This window comes from Lampetra planeri, chromosome 76 (assembly GCF_965212315.1).
Source record: "Lampetra planeri chromosome 76, kcLamPlan1.2.h2, whole genome shotgun sequence".
NCBI classification, from domain to species: Eukaryota; Metazoa; Chordata; class Hyperoartia; order Petromyzontiformes; family Petromyzontidae; genus Lampetra; species Lampetra planeri.
In genome coordinates this window covers 2,808,480-2,826,136 of record NC_136181.1, presented here as the reverse complement: position 1 = coordinate 2,826,136, position 17,657 = coordinate 2,808,480, and the positions used below count along the sequence as shown (strand labels likewise).

General features: G+C 44.5%; 1 protein-coding gene across 1 annotated transcript in view; it reads left to right on the top strand.

The window, feature by feature from the left end:
* The window catches only part of LOC144737956 (chymotrypsin-like elastase family member 2A), a 38,190-nt gene extending 24,305 nt beyond the window's left edge, over positions 1 to 13,885 (top strand). Inside the window, exons 6-10 of the mRNA XM_078620865.1 lie at positions 1,746 to 1,888; positions 4,445 to 4,618; positions 6,333 to 6,356; positions 9,708 to 9,731; positions 13,066 to 13,885. Of these exons, the coding sequence (XP_078476991.1) occupies positions 1,746 to 1,888; positions 4,445 to 4,618; positions 6,333 to 6,356; positions 9,708 to 9,731; positions 13,066 to 13,149 (449 nt within the window). The 3' untranslated portion in view covers positions 13,150 to 13,885. The remainder of the gene's footprint in view (positions 1 to 1,745; positions 1,889 to 4,444; positions 4,619 to 6,332; positions 6,357 to 9,707; positions 9,732 to 13,065) is intronic.
* The last annotated feature ends 3,772 nt before the right edge of the window (positions 13,886 to 17,657 follow it).

Here is a 17,657-nt window from a genome sequence, read left to right as displayed (position 1 = left end):
AAATGCGTAGGAGGTTTGGCGGGGGGTTTAAAGTCATATTATGCCCGTGCATTATGCAGGATTATCAGCATAAAAGGGAGGGGATAGGGGTAACATTAATAAAGGGAAGGAATGTTAATAGTATGTAGCTGCAGTAACTAAACCACCACGTAAACAACTAAAGTATAAACTACATAGTATCATCAGTATACTAAATATACTCAATATGGGTTAGCCAGTTTACCACTCAGTCGGGGCTTTTGCGACCAATTTTATCCATAATAGAGGGTTTTTTCGGGTTACATCGCGTAAATATGAACGTTTCATTAAACCCGCCACCATCCTACACAGCCAACTAGCAAGGTATTGTCACGTTAACAAAACGTGCCAATTAAATTTCGATTTAAAACTTTCGTGACTGCAGGGATTCATCTTCTTGGTTCTTTTCTGTAAAGTCACGTAGAAGGGAAGTAATAAAAGACCTGGTTTCACCTGAGGACGGCTGCTTGCGTTGTGGCCGAAACGTCGTGAGAATTGTTTTATAATGTTTCTATTTTTATTATTTTATTATTTCCCTTCTACGTAACTTTACCGAAAGAACCAAGAAGATGTGCCAATTAGTTACTATATTAGCACACCGGTTGTGTGTTGGAGAGTAAACCCACAGCAACATTTACAACCACAGCGATAACAACCAGCTTCATCGGGTGATTTTGCCAGAATTGTGAGGAAGTCTTCCTGTTTCCGGGCTTAAGTAGCCCAAAGGTGATGTCATCGCTGTGAGCCTATCAGGGCTACCCCACTTTAGTAAACTCCAAACTTGAATCACACGAGCGTGGTATACGCTGGCGGTGTATTTAAAACTACTTTGGGACAATATGTGAGCTATTAAAACTATTCAACTGTTTTGTTTTTATTTAACCAGTTGAGGCCCACTGAGCTATGTAGCTCTTTTTCAGAAACGACCTGGCCTCAAATGATAGCTCAACAGAGTGGCTCATCACGTGGACATTTATATCAGCCAGATACTCTAAACGCATTGTTCTAAATGTGGGAGGAAAAACCGTAGGACCCGGAGAAAAACCCACGCGACCACGGGGAGAGAGAGACATGCAAACTATAAATATGCACCAGGCGTCAGTGTCAGAATCGAACACATGACCTCTTGCATAGTGGTCGAGGTAGTTAACATCTCCTAGCCACCGTGGCGCTAAAGTTTGAAAAAGTGTTACCACTATGAGATCTCTTTTTACCAGTGGCAAAATATAGTAGTAGGTTTTTACCCTTTTAAACTGGTACAAAAACTGACACCTTTATACAAGGCATCATGTTTGCAATAACCACAACACAAGCAGTCAAAAAAGCAAAACAAAGAAGCAACTCTGATAATGATAATAATAGGACAGTGCATATTATTATCATTATCAGAGTTGCTTCTTTTTGTTTGCTTTTTTGACTACTAGTGTTGTGGTTATTGCAAACATGATGCCTTGAATAAAGGTGTCAGTTTTGTACCAGTTTAAAAGGGTAAAAACCTACTTATATAAAGTGTTACCAATTAAGATGCTTGCAATGGATGGACGAATGTGTTTTCACTGGGCCCTTTCAAATTGGCATCCTTCATGTGGCCTGCAAGTCACGTGACGTTAAGTGGCTGGCCCTATCCAGCCCAAGGTGTGTAGATTCCCCACCGCTGTTATGGAGTTGCATATACCACGACACATCTGATTGTCTGCCCTCCCACCCCCCCACTGTGTCTTTCTCAGCCAACGGCATGCTCCCATGGGTTCTGCAGGAGGTCGCTCTGCCCGTCCTCAGTTATGACACCTGTAGCAGGAAACAATGGTGGGGCTCTCTCGTGACGGAAAACATGGTGTGTGCCGGCGATGCTCAGCACTCAACCTGCCAGGTGCGTGAGCGTGCATACAAGTGTAATGCGAGCGTAAACGGCCTCGCGGTTATGACGTAACAGGGGGGAGGAGTTGGGTCACGTGGGGAGAAGGGAGAGCTCTTAAGGGCGGGAACCGGAAGAGACGAGAGGAGAGTGTAAGAATAAAGACAGGAGGAGGCCACGCAGGGCAGGGGGTGGAAAGTGGCGTGATCGCCACAGGACGGGACTCGGCACCGTTGGCCAGCGGTGTCCGGGGCACGGGGGAGACGGAGAGCAGCCGAGAGGCTGCAGATCGGGCGGAGAGGCTGAGAGGAAAGCCAGCAGCGGAGCTGCATCGGGAGCCAGCAGAAAAGGCTACATGAGCGACGGCAGCAGAAGGGCTGCCGAGCAGGAGGTGGAGAAGGCTCTGAGCGAGGCGCCGTGCGGGGCGAAGTTGTACGAACCCAAATAAAGGACAACGGAGACAGACAGTGAAAGAGTCCTTTATTACACATGCATGCATGCGGTATCACGGTAACACAGAGCCCTGCAATTGTAACGCTTCCTGTGCGGTGATGGTAAAACCGTCTAACGTAAAAGTGCACGCAAGTTGGAAACGCAAATGTGAGAAATAATTAAACTGCATGCGGAATTTTTTTCAGACAGGACAAGGTGAGATTGTGATAGTAGGAATGGACCTCCCATTGTGCCTCGCATCGCACATGCTATAATGCAAATGCACATCTGAACCTTCTTTATAACACGGCCACTATTAAGACTATTTATTTAATCTTTTTTAAAAATTCCAGGTGCACTGCTTACACGGTGTGGTGATATGCGTCCTACACAGCGTGCTAAGTGCACCAATCTTGTGTACACAACGCCACATTTTGGTGTCTATAAATAACATATTTCCCACACCGCTTCCGCGCACCTCCAATTAGCATGGCTGGCTACGTACGGCACAAAAAAAGCGCAACATATTTCACCCTTTGAATGCTACAACGGGAAGTTATTTTTCCCATTGTAGAATTGACATCGATCCTTAGATGCTGAGAATGAATCACCGAGATCATTTTCTACTTTCCTTCCCAGACTAAAGGAACTCTCAGATACCTCTACAATCATGCGGGGGAACAATGAAATCGCTTAACCACAAGACCCACACGAAGAATCACATACTCGCTTCGACACCTACTGTATACCTGCTTCCCCCATTTAAATTAAATGTGCTTACTCATAACAACTTTTTGTGTGGGTCAGATCCCGTACATATAAATGCGTCTTTAAACATGCCACCACCCCGACACACAGCCCAATTAGGAAGGGGTTGTCACTTGATCCAAAACGTATCGCTTGGTTACTTCTTCAGCACACCAGTTGTGTGTTGGAGAGTAAATCGACAACATTTACAATTCGGGTACCGCGACGTTTCTCTGGTGATTGCAACAACTATAACCAGCCTCGTCATGCGATTTTTGCCAGAATTATAAAGACGTCTTCCTGTCTTTAGGTCTTAAATAGAGGAGTAAAGGTGATGTCATCACAGGTGCGAAGACCACCCGATAGATTTCGATTTAAAACTTTCGTGACTGCAGGGATTAATTTTCTTGGATCTTTCGGTAAAGTCACGTAGAAGGGAAATAATAAAGTAATGAAAATTAAACATAATAAAATACAATTCTCACGACGTTTCGGCCACAACACAAGCAGCCGTCCTCAGTTGAAGAAGAGGGCTGTCGGAAAGACAGCGTCTGAATGAACACCACCAAGCTTGGCAGCGTATATTTAAGCTGGGTTAGAGGGGGAATGGTGCCTTGACAAATTGATTTGCATATCAACAGATAAATTTAGCATATTTATGGAAAATGCAGATATGGGATTAGTCACTACTTGTGGAATGCGTAGGAGGTGAGGGGGGTCTCAAAGTCATATTATGCCAGTGCATTATGTAGGATTAGCAGCAACAAAGGGGGGAAGTATGGTTAGCAGTAATAAAGGGAAGGAATTTTAATAGTAAGGAGCTGCAGCAGCCATAATATGAATTTGAGACCCCCCCCCACCTCCTACGCATTCCACAAGTAGTGACTAATCCCATATCTGCATTTTCATAAATATGCTAAATTCCTCTGTTGATATTTAAATTCCTTTGTAAAGGCGCCCTTCCTCCTCTAACCCAGCTTAAATATACGCTGCCAAGCTTCGTGGTGTTCATTCAGACGCTGTCTTTCTGACAGACCTGTTCTTCACCTGAGGACGGCTGCTTGCGTTGTGGCCGAAACGTCGTGAGAATTGTATTTTATTATGTTTTATTTTTATTATTTTATTATTTTCCTTCTACGTGACTTTACCGAAAGAACCAAACAAGACCACCCGATAGGTCTACGTGTTAATATGCATGCTGTGTGCTGGAGTGCCGTTACACTTTGTAATTTTCGCATTGGATCGCAAATCACATCGCAGCATTCAATGTCAGCATCCCATCCTTTCGTCTTGTTCTCAAACACACGTGTCTGAGTGCAAAATTTCGGACGATAAAAAAGAAAGAAATGACCTGACACAATCCCGTGTGCCTAAATCGTTACATCCATCCAGGGCGACTCGGGAGGGCCGCTCAACTGTCGGACAGACACGAAGTGGATGGTCTACGGCATCACCAGCTTCGGCCCGGAAATCTGTAACACCTCGATGAAGCCGTCCGTGTTCACGCGCGTATCTGCATTCAAGCGCTGGATCTCCGCCACGACTGACATCCAGTTTCCCAACGACGTGAGCAACATCGCGTTGCGCACGGACACCACACGTCCGGCACGTTCCGAGGCCGATGGTAGTCTCCCCACACAAAAGTGCATGCGGCAACTGATTATGCATAGCTCTTAGACTAAGAACTATTTTTAAAAATATATTTTTTTATTTTACCAGGTAAGGCCCCACTGAACTATGTAGCTTTTTTCAGAAGCGACCTTGCCATCACGAATGATAGTTCAACGAAGTGGTGGCTTATCACGCAGACATTTAAAGCAGACAAATACTCTAAACACGTAACGTTCATTTTGACGCATGAGCCGAAATTTTCCTTAAGGCTTTGCCTCGCAAAAGTGTAGTTCACATTGCCAGGATTTTTTTTAAATATTTCTATTAATAATATGAATATGAAACTATTCCAATATGTCAACTCACAGATATAGTGAATAGGGAAGAAACTGGATAAATATCTCAAAACGCAAAAGTTGTTGTGGTATTCCAAAATGGTTACAGATTGCTTGTATTTACTTTCCATATAGTTTTGGTGATCTAAGCCTCTGTAAACGCTGTGTGTAATGCTGGCTCGGCTTAGTGGATTCTCGCGTATCGGCAACAATACAAGCTGTAAATGTGCCACATTTGGCCGTATTGAAAATAACGGAAGATTTTTTGTTCATAAGAAAACATACTGTGGAACCCCACTACTGAAATAGCCAGATTTTTTTAGGATACGCTGTGGTGGGAGAAATTACATTGCATTGTGACATGTAAAGTGGTTACCTACTGGAGCCCTTCGTACCGAGCATAGTTCTGTTCAGTTGTGGTCGGTGCCTGAGGTACGAAAGTGACGGGCTGACCTTGCATTAGGCAGCATCCAAGCCTGCTTTTGGTTGAGTGATTCAGTATGGTGATGGGCTTTGTGTGATTCTATGGGTCTCTGTGTGAGTCTATGTGCCGGTGTGAGTCTATGTACGTATGAATATTGGACTTCTTTCGTACCGTACTTAGCCAACCCCGCTAATCGGAGGTGCGGGAAAAGAACAAACTAAGCGCAAAAAGCAGTTCTCAAGACGTGAATTTTCAATCTAGATGATGATTTAAAAGTGCATAGCTCCCAGTGGCTTCATAATATGGGAAGGAAGAGCGTTTCAGACGGCCGCAGAAGGGCATCTATATATGTATGTAACATACAAAATGTCCCCCCGATATATTGCTATAAAATAGATTTCTGTTGATATGATTGTGGTTATGGTTGTACTTTATTAATCCCTAATCTCTGCCATTACATACAATGAAATAAGAAAAGGTAAAAAAGAAAAAACTGAGCAATGTAATATTATTGTAAAAAATAAATAAAAAGTCAATCCCACGTGTTAGTGAACTTTTTTTATATTTTAATCAGGAAATTCGTTTCAAATTTATATTTTTTTCTGGGGGGGGGGGGGACCCCAGACCCACTGTAAGATTTGGTCCCCCCCAATATTGACTCCATGGCTACGGCCTTGGTAACATATATTTATATCTAACGCTGGAAGAGGGCCTCGCCATGCCTTATGGGTCATGGGAGTTAGTTGACTACCCTTCACCACGCTGGTCAGTGCCGGTTGATGAAGGTAGGGAGTATAGACATTCAACCATAATACAGTACAACAGTGGCTCTTGTTGTCGATCCCGCTCTGTGTGGTGTGGCACAAATAAGAAATGATGATTCTCATGAGTATGTTTTTTTCTCTTTCAGATAACAACCACAACAGTTACGCCGGTGAGTAGACATCGCATGCTTCAACTCACCCTGTGATTAGTTACTGAGTTCAGCACTAACCGGTGTCTGTGTGTGTTGGAGAGTAAACCCACTACAACATTCACAATCAGTAAGGGGTTGCCACGTAAACAAAATGTGCCAATTAGTTACTTAGTTCAGCACTAACTGGTGTGTGTGTGTTGGAGAGGAAACCCGCTATTTTCGTAGCACTTGTGTGCCCCTGGCATGCCTCCAGCTCACCAGTGCCACGAAAATACAGTGGAACCTCGGAATACGTCGTTAATTCGTTCCAGAAGGTAGGACTTATACCGAAAATGACGTATACCAAACTAATTTTTCCCATAAGAAATAAAGGGAAAGGAAATAATCCGTTCCAGAGGAAAATAAATGATATTTTATATGGCATATTATACATTAATGGGGTTGTATAAAACAATTTAGACACTAATTACTAAAATGCATACAGAAGCCACGTGACCAGCGCTGCTGCCAGCTGCGCTGGTCACGTGGCGTGCCTCAACCCCCCACGCCCCCCGCGCCTCTCCCCCACGCCACCCCGCCCCTCTCGCTTTGTTTCAGTCGTGAACGGGGCATACGCGGGTACTGTACGCGTTGACTCATCCCGACCCATACAAGTTCTAGCAAACGAGTCGTATCCCAAGCAAGACGTCGTATCCCAAGACATTTCTCTCTCGAAAAAACACGACGTATACCAAATTCGACGTATCCAAAGCGTTCGTATACCGAGGTTCCACTGTTCAATGCAATGGCACTGCTATGCTCGGAGCAAACACAGTTGCATTTATAACCAACACGAGGGCCTACCCTAAAAAAAGAAATGTGGATCAATGCAGACGGTGATGGTTATCTTGGTTGTTCGCTGTTTACACATTGTGGCAGGCACACCACGTGACATGCTGTCCGAGCTTAGTGCACCAGTCCCTCGGTTAATGGTTACATCGGTTAACACATTTTTTTCCGGTTAACGTTTCGCATCCCATAGGACCCCCATGGTTTCGACTGAACGTTACAAATGTTGATGGACGGTGACGCTGTGTTTCCGTTATGCACGCGGAACGCCAATTTAGACCAATCCAAGCGCTTGTTAAGTGGTGCTGAGCCACGCGCCATCTTGTGAGCGTTGAGACTTAGACTGGCTTCGTTCACAAACCGGTCTCTGTTGTAGGGCGGTGGAAAATAGCTCTCTCAAGCGTACTCGGTGATTTTTTAAAACGTATTTTTCAACTCATAAGTGAATTATATTTAAACAGTTATTTCGTTTCACTGTCGTTTTTCATGAAACGGATTAAACGACAGTAAACGAGAGGGACTGCTGTATTGGAATGCGCAACGATTATTGTGCCCGTGAATTGCGTGTTCCAGAATTTGCTTCGTATTTTTTGCGTTGTCTCGATTGCCTCGCGTATCGGCAACAATACAAGCTGTAAATGGGCCACATTTGGCCGTATTGCAAATAACGGAAAAAAATTGTTCATAAGAAAACATACTGCGAAACCCCACTACTGAAATAGCTTTTTTCAGGATACGCTGTGGTGGGAGAAATTACATTGCATTGTGACATGTAAAGTGGTTACCTACTGGAGCCCTTCGTACCGAGCATAGTTCTGTTCAGTTGTGGTCGGTGCCTGAGGTACGAAAGTGACTGGCTGACCTTTATTGCATTAGGCAGCATCCAATCCCGCTTTTGGTTGAGTGATTCAGTATGGTGATGGACTTTGTAACGACGCAGTACCCTTAACACCAATGGTGAAAGGTGGCAGACAGACTGACTCCGAGTATAAAAATGGGTTTTACCCGAAAACCTATCCAGAATGGGTAAAACCTATTCTAATACTAGGAGTCTGTCTGTTAATGGGAAAAGCCATTCCGATTGACAATTCGTCTGTATGTCAATGAGAAAAGCCATTCCGATTGGCATTTCGTCTGTCGGTTAATGAGAAAAGCCACTGACAAAAGGGAACCCATTGCAAATGCGGATCAGAAATCTAAAACCCCAAAAAGGGATTTTGTGGAATAGCACACAAGTGTGTCTGGTGATTCGTGAAGTGCACCGTAATTTTTTGTGTTGTGGGTGAAACAATTTCAGAATTGAATTGTGGAGATATTGTCTTCATTCCCAGCAATTGATCTGTCACCATCTGATGTGAAATTGCCATTCATTCTGCAGCGATGACGGCTTCCCAATAATTCCTGCTATTTCCTATCGCGGTCAATAAGTCACAAGGACAAGGTTTTGAGTACTACGTTGGACTTTATCTCAACAAACGAACCTGGTTTTATTTCCATGGACAACTTTATTATTATTACCATGCTGCTTTGTCAAGATGCAAAAAATTCCAACCAACATCAAAGTGCCGATTCAACAAAATTCATCTCAAGGAAAACTGTTTCGGAGATGATCGTCCATTTACACCAAATAAAAAATATATACAGAAACGTTTGCTTAAATAAATTCAATACTACATTTAAATTTTCGTCATTATTATTATGCTGCTTTGTTAAGATGCAAAAAATTCCAACCAACATCACAGTGCCAATTCAACAAAATTCATCTCAAGGAAAACTTTTTCGGAGATGATCGTCCATTTAAACCAAATAAAAAATATATACAGAAACGTTTGCTTAAATAAATTCAATACTACGTTAAATTTTTCGTCATTTTCATTAAATACAATTTTTATGAACCCATCATATGATGGGCAATTACATTCGTTATTATATTATTAGAGGTTATACTCGTCATAAATAGCTCATCAAATATAGCTTCCTTGGTTTGTTCTGGCAAGAGGGAGCCCAACTCGATTGTGAATGACAATAATGATTCGAGTCGTGCAAATAACACTGGTCAACACACCTTTTCTGGCATAAGGTATTCCAACGGTTCTAAGGTGATTTTGGGGTGCTGATTCCAAATCTGGCATTAGTTTTTGTCTATCACATAAGCTTTTTGAGATATCAAATATTGCATTTTCAATAAAAACTGCAGAAGAAAAATATTAAATAAATGTGGATATCTACATAAAATTCTATTATAAACACACTATCCTAAAAATACAGCACCATGTTTTAACACTAAAGCAGTCACTGACTCGCAACAACTTGCAATCATAAGTGACAGAGTTAATTTCGGGTAAAATCAATGAAAATGGGGTATGCCGATAGCATAAAAATGAGATATGATAGAGCAAATTTGAGATCAGAATTGGAATCGGCACCCTGAAATTAGTCTAAAACAGCTGCAAAAGTCCAGGCCAGAAAAAAATGTTTTTTTTGTTGACCAGTGTAATAAATGATGATTCTCATGAGTATGTTTTTTTCTTTCTCTCCCAGATAACAACCAAAACAGTTACGCCGGTGAGTAAACGTCACATGCTTCAAGTCACCCTGTGATTAGTTACTGAGTTCAGCACTAACCGGTGTGTGTGTGTTGGAGAGTAAACCCACTACAACATTTACAATTTTTAAGAGTTTGTCACCTAAACTAAACGTGTCAATTAGTTACTGAGTTCAGCACTAACTGCTGTGTGTGTGGTGTTGGAGAGTAAACCCACTACAACATTTACAATTTTTAAGAGTTTGTCACCTAAACAAAACGTGTCAATTAGTTACTGAGTTCAGCACTAACTGCTGTGTGTGTGGTGTTGGAGAGTAAACCCACTACAACGTTTACAATTCGAGTACCCTGACATTTCGCCGGTAATTATAACAACCAGCTTCATCAGGCAACAACCTTGGTATTACATTGTATTTTCGTGAAAATTTAATTTTCGTGGTACTAGTGAGCCCCTGGTGTGCCCGCAGCTCACCAGTGCCACGAAAATACAATGTAATGGCACTGCTATGCTCGAAGCAAACACAGTTGCATATATTTCGTTTGTTTGTTAATGGGAAAAGCCATTCCGATTGACAATTCGTCTTTATATCAATGGGAAAAGCCATTCAGATTCACAATTCGTCTGTCTGTCAATCGGGAAAAGCTATTCTGATTGACATTGTGTATGTCTTTCAATGGAAAAAGCCATTGCGATTGACATTTAGTTCTTACGTGTCCGCCATGAAGAACGCATCCCTTTCGTAATTAATAATTTTAAATTCTAAGGCGTCCTTAAACAGTCGTTTCTCAGGCCGCTAAATTAGTAAGGTTTGTCATGTAATCAAATGAAGGGATACACCCGTAATAAGCGATGATTCTGATGGGTTTTGTTTATTTCTCAGAAAACAACCACAACAGTTCGACCGGTGACTAACGTTGCACGGTTCAGCTGGCCCTGTGTCTTTCTGTGCTGCTATAATCCGCGCATTGTACATTCGGTGCATGACACGACACGTTACATACATGATAACGTGAATCATCCACGTGGTTATGCAATCACAATCTTAGGGTGGCGGCGGTGTGTGGTGTCCTACCCGTGTGCTGTCGATTGCCTTTTACATCGACAATACTACAAGGCGTGGCCAAATTTGGCCTTCTTGGAAATAAGGGATGTTTATTAAGAAGAAAACATATTATAATTTTTTTTTACCAGGTTAGGCTACCTGGGCTACATAACTCTATATCAGAAGCGACCAGCCTATCATAAATTATAGGTAAAGTGGCTTATCATGTGGAAATGTATTGCAGCCAAATACTCAGTAATCTAAATCCATGTTTCCAAATGTGGAGGGCAAAACGGGAGGACCCATAAAAAATCCATGCGACCACGGCAAGAGAGACATGATAAAACTCCATATATACAGGCATCAGGGTCGGGATCGAACCTATGACCTCCCGTATACCAGGCAAGGTAGTTAACATCTTGCCATACTGAGGACTCCCCCATTGCTGATATAACCAGATATTTAGAGGACGTGTTGAAATTACATTGCACGTATTGTGACATGTTACATGATTTTCTACTGGAGTCCTTTGCACTGCGATTGAGTCATGAATGGTGAAGGGTGACAGATAAGACTCCTGATTGCATTTTCAAATAATTCAGATGCCAGCTATCAAGAACACGCCATCGGTATGTTGTTACCATCTCTTCAAGCATCTTTAGCATCACAGCGGGTCACTCGGGAACTGACATCTGAGAAAGCTTTGAGGGGTGATCAGGATCAGTTCAAATGTACATGCCCGTACAAGTGTATTCCTTTCATGTGTGGTGTATTATTGCTGCCATTGGTGATGTATGTGTAGTGCTGAACTTTACGCGGACAACTTCTTATTTTTTTGTCGTCACTTTATTTGATCAAACTCAGCACATTTCGCCACCACTCGTTCTCCGCTCGCTCGCCGCGCTCCGCCGGCCTCGCTCGCTCCGTTCCTCCCTCTCTCTCTCCGTCTCTCTCTCTCTCTCCCTACTCTCCTCTCTGCTTCGCCCGTCTCGGCTCACTCCAGCCGTCGCTCTCTCTCGGCTTCTCCGTCTCACTCCGACTGTCTCTCTCGTTCCCGTTCCACTGCTAGCCTATCTATCTTCTCATTTCCCCTTCTTCCCTGGCTCCACCTATCTCTCATATCTTCCTTGTCTCTACTGCTACCCTATACTTCATCTTTTACTCCACTGCTACCCTATACTTCTTCTTCTACTCCACTGCTACCCTATACTTCTTCTCACATCTTCTTCTTCTGCTCCGACCATCTCCGTCCAGCTCCCAGCACAACTCCACGTCTTACTCTGAATCTCCCGTATTTATCCCCGTCCCTATTAATTTCCAATTAATTAACTGGCGTCCCCCCAACGCCCCGCGCCCCCAGCCCCCGCCGCCACCTGTTCCCATTCCCAGACTTACAGGCGCCACCTTGTCCCTGACAACAACAACCGGTCAATCACTGCCCTGCATCCCATAATTGCCTAACGGGCCGTCTCCGTCCAGCCATTACCCCCCAGCTACACCAGCATGTCCCGATACGACTCCACTGTCCCCAACCCGCACGTGTTTACAATTACCCCCCCTTGGTGCGCGTTAAACCACTACATATGTATGCTGAACTACTTTCGCACCGTACGAAGCCGACCATGCTAATTGGAGGTGGTAAAGCTGCTAATTTTGACGTAGCAGCATAGAATCTATAGCTACCTCTCTTCTCCCGTGTTGTCTGACCTGAATCTCGACGTCTGTAAAGTACAACGCAGTGCGTCCGTTGGGTGCGTCTCTGAGGTTCTTATTTTCAGTGCCCATCACATGCATTCCTGTCAACCCATACGGTTTACCCATATTCTTGTGCAGGAAATTGAGTAAAACATGTTTTTGTCTATTTGTTTGTGTTTCTCCCTTGTCATGGGACTGGTTAGGATGAACGTTGATATGTATAAGGGCACGGGGTGACCAATAAGGTCTGAATTGCTCTGTAATACGTCGGCACTGATAAGGGGTGTATAGGTATGCAAATGGCACGGCATGGCTTTTAACGAGCTTTGGTGCATGAAATGACACATGGGGGACGCCTTGTTAAATTTACACCCCTCTTTGTAAAACTCAGCTCTTGGGCTCCGCCGGCCTACAATCCCCAGTGCAGTCGTGCTGCCTGCACACTTGATAGCTGGAATCTGCCATCAGTGGGAATGCAACGGCTGGTGCTGGTGGCGGTGATCCAAGCGCCATGTATTACGCAGAAGCTGTGGATGACGGAGCTGATGAAGGTGACGAGCGTTATGATGATAGTTTACCCCCCCCCCGCCCCATGGTGCGTTCTGTTTATCCACAGAAGTTGTCGTCTGCGCCGACCTCCTACGTGTCACTGCCCATGCAGCTGCTGGTGGTGGTGGGGATGGGGCTTCTCCTTGCGTAGGCACTCACGGAGTGATGAAGGGAATCGAGAGAGATTTGCGCAGGGGCGGTTTCTTCATTAGGGCGATTGGGCGACGCACCACCAATGTCATTCAACCACAGAGTCACGCTAGCCGTCACTGTGCCTCTGGATATAGTCCAATCAGCGTCATGTCACGTTCTGTGGAGTACCGCCTCTTTTTGGGCGATTTCACTCCGGCTGAGAATCGCCCCGTGTGGTCCCATAGACTTACATTCAAAAATGTTTTTTTTCGAACGGGGGGCGCTGCAATGCATTCTCTATGGCTTCCGGGAGGGCTCGCACTAACGTGCTTACGTCATCATACGTAAGCACGTTTCAGTCAACAATTTTATTTGTCGCCACCTAGTGGAATCTTTAATAAAAGAAACTTGAGTGGATTGTATTAATAGTGAGTATAGAAACAAACAAGATGTATTGTAAGAGTCACTTTATTTTTCATTAATATTAAAGAAGTGAAGTTGCCTTTACATGCTTAAGCTGTTAATTTATTCTTTGCATGGGTGGACCTTATCCTTATAAATCATCCAGACATTTGCCCCCCCTGAGAGATTTTGCAGGAGCCGCCACTGGATTTGCGATAGAACTTCAAAATAACCAGAACAATTTTTCCACGTGCTTATTTCGCCATAAGCTTTATTAATAACCGTTATTCGAGATGGACCTTTTCAAGAGGGTATTGCAGCAAAATCCATTGTACTGTACTCTGCTCAAAAATATAAGCCTTCACAAACCATCACTGACCAGCGTCATTTTTGTCTTTAGTTTGTTGTCCCCCTCCACACTTCCGTTAACAGCATGGTTGGCTATGTACGATGCGAAATAATTCTAAATACATACATATGTAGACTTACACAGAGACCCATAGACTCACACAGAGACCCATATACCCACACAGAGACCCACAGACTCACACAGAGGAGACCCATAGACTCACACAGAGACCCATAGACGCACACAGAGACCCATAGACTCGCACAGAGACGCATAGACTCACAGAGACCCATAGACTCACACAGAGGAGACCCACAGACTCACACAGAGGAGACCCACAGACTCACACAGAGACCCACAGACTCACACAGAGGAGACCCACAAACTCACACAGAGGAGACGCATAGACGCACACAGAGACCAATAGACTCACACAGAGATGCATAGACTCACACAGAGACCCATAGACTCCCACAGAAACCCACAGACTCACACAGAGGAGACCCATAGACGCACACAGAGGAGACGCATAGACGCACACAAAGACCCATAGACTCACACAGAGACCCATAGACTCACACAGAGACGCATAGACTCACACAGAGACCCATAGACTCACAAAGAGACCCATAGACTCACACAGAGGAGACCCACAGACTCACACAGAGGAGGCCCACAGACTCACACAGAGGAGACCCATAGACTCACACAGAGACCCATAGACGCACACAGAGACCCATAGACTCGCACAGAGACGCATAGACTCACAGAGACCCATAGACTCACACAGAGACCCATAGACTCATACAGAGGAGACGCATAGACGCACACAGAGACCAATAGACTCACACAGAGACCCATAAACTCACACAGAGAGACATAGACTCACACAGAGACCCATAGACTCACACAGAGAGACATAGACTCACACAGAGACCCATAGACTCACACAGAGAGACATAGACTCACACAGAGACCCATAGACTCGCACAGAGACGCATAGACTCACAGAGACCCATAGACTCACACAGAGGAGACCCACAGACTCACACAGAGGAGACCCACAGACTCACACAGAGACCCACAGACTCACACAGAGGAGACCCACAAACTCACACAGAGGAGACGCATAGACGCACACAGAGACCAATAGACTCACACAGAGATGCATAGACTCACACAGAGACCCATAGACTCCCACAGAAACCCACAGACTCACACAGAGGAGACCCATAGACGCACACAGAGGAGACGCATAGACGCACACAAAGACCCATAGACTCACACAGAGACCCATAGACTCACACAGAGACGCATAGACTCACACAGAGACCCATATACTCACAAAGAGACCCATAGACTCACACAGAGGAGACCCACAGACTCACACAGAGGAGACCCACAGACTCACACAGAGGAGACCCATAGACTCACACAGAGACCCATAGACGCACACAGAGACCCATAGACTCGCACAGAGACGCATAGACTCACAGAGACCCATAGACTCACACAGAGACCCATAGACTCATACAGAGGAGACGCATAGACGCACACAGAGACCAATAGACTCACACAGAGACCCATAAACTCACACAGAGAGACATAGACTCACACAGAGACCCATAGACTCACACAGAGAGACATAGACTCACACAGAGACCCATAGACTCACACAGAGAGACATAGACTCACACAGAGACCCATAGACTCACACAGAGACGCATAGACTCACACAGAGACCCATAGACTCACACAGAGAGACATAGACTCACACAGAGACCCATAGACTCACACAGAGACGCATAGACTCACACAGAGACCCATAGACTGCCACAGAGACCCATAGTTTGTTGTCCTTTCCCCGCACCTCCGATGAGCATGGTTGGCTATGTATGGTGCGAAACAAGTTTAACATACATTTCTAGATATGTGATGTAATATGGTGAAATCAATCATATTATCCAAACGGTATGCGAGGCTGCATTTTAAATAGTAGATTCATAAAAAAAAACTGTTCACGTTTATAGATTATACATCCGAGATGAAGATTGTGATGTCGCGTTCAGTTCATATGTTGGCCATTTGACAGAAAAAAAGTATACAAATACGTTCAATGTAATCTGCCTTGTCTGTCAACAGCGCCATACACCATGAACCAGAACCTAACTCCCTATCTTGCTAGAGTCGGTGGCTCCAGGGCATTTTGCTGAGACCGTGACATTGTCGAGGTACTTTAACACTCTTGACACGTTGTTTTACTTACAGCCTTGTCAATCTACGGCTGGCTGAAGGGCTCCTCATCCCATGTTGGTGATGGGAGTTGTGTTTTTTACTATATTTCGCCACGATGGTCAGTGCAAGTTTGTGAAGGGAACCCAGGCCTGGTTAAGTTATTACTCACCACTGATGTTACTTGTGGATGGGAATCGAACCCAGGTCACTGAGTGCACAGTGCCGTGCAGGAAGCCACTGCACTGCCTCATGACCACCATGGTGTACGGTGATTTTTCTGTAATATTTTGCTGTCTTTTCTTGGATTTTCTGTTTGCACATAGTCACTTTAAGATGTTTTCTTGTTCATGTTTTTGTTTTTTGTTTGTTGCGGTTGCACCCGATTTAAGAGCCGAATGGCTCACAGGGCTATACCTAATACATGAACTTGAACTTGATCTTAAGTACAAATATGTTAAATATCCATCTTGAATCTTGTTTTTTTCATGATTCACATTTTTTAATGAAACTGTAATAAATCCGCTCCGGACGATATCGTGTCTTTTGTCTTTTCGTTATTCGTTCTTCATTACACGGCTTCCTCACATGCCGGGTTCCCTTTCCCCCCGTTACTCTCGTTCCCCGAGCGTGGCGCTCCCTCACACCGCTGGTTGACGGTGTGTGGGAGACAGCCTCTGGCCTGCCACGTGGCCGCTGGCGGCACAGACGTGGTCCCTCTTTAGCCCCTCTCCACACTGACCCTGAGCTGTCTCTCCCCATCCCTTATAACACCTGGCCCACGTGATACCACGCAGCCAATAATCAGCCTCGCTCCCTGGAACCTTCCAGATGTTGCCACGCCCCTGGCTCGACGTCCCATTGGCTGCGGGCTGAGGCCGGCAGAGCCTGTCACCATGGCCCAGTTACCCCCCGGGTGCATCTTCATATTACATAACCATATTTTTCTAACATGATTATGATTGATAATAGGTTTTTTACCCTTCTATCTGGCAACAAAACTGACACCTTTTTTTACAAGGAGTCATGTTTGCATAGACCACAATACCTGCAGTCATAATACAAACAAAAGAACATAACTCTGATAATGTGCACTGTCCTTGAAGTTGATTGGTCCACACCCGAGACAGCTTTCCTTAGAGCCTAGTCTCAAATGGGTTGGACCAGATGACTAGTCTCACATGGGTTGGACCAGATGACGCCAAAAGGCGCATCTGGTCCAACCCATGTGAGACTAGGCTCTAAGGAAAGCTGTCTCGGGTGTGGACCAATCAACTTCAAGGACAGTGCACATTATCAGAGTTATGTTCTTTTGTTTGTATTATGACTGCAGGTATTGCGGTCTATGCAAACATGACTCCTTGTAAAAAAAGGTATCAGTTTTGTTGCCAGATAGAAGGGTAAAAAAACAATTATAGTATATAGTAGTTTATATGTATATACACTCATAGGCGAACCCCAACTTACACGAATTCGCGCTTACGTGGGGAGTATACGGAACCTAACCCCCTGCGGTGTACTCCGAGACGTTGCTGCTGTACGTG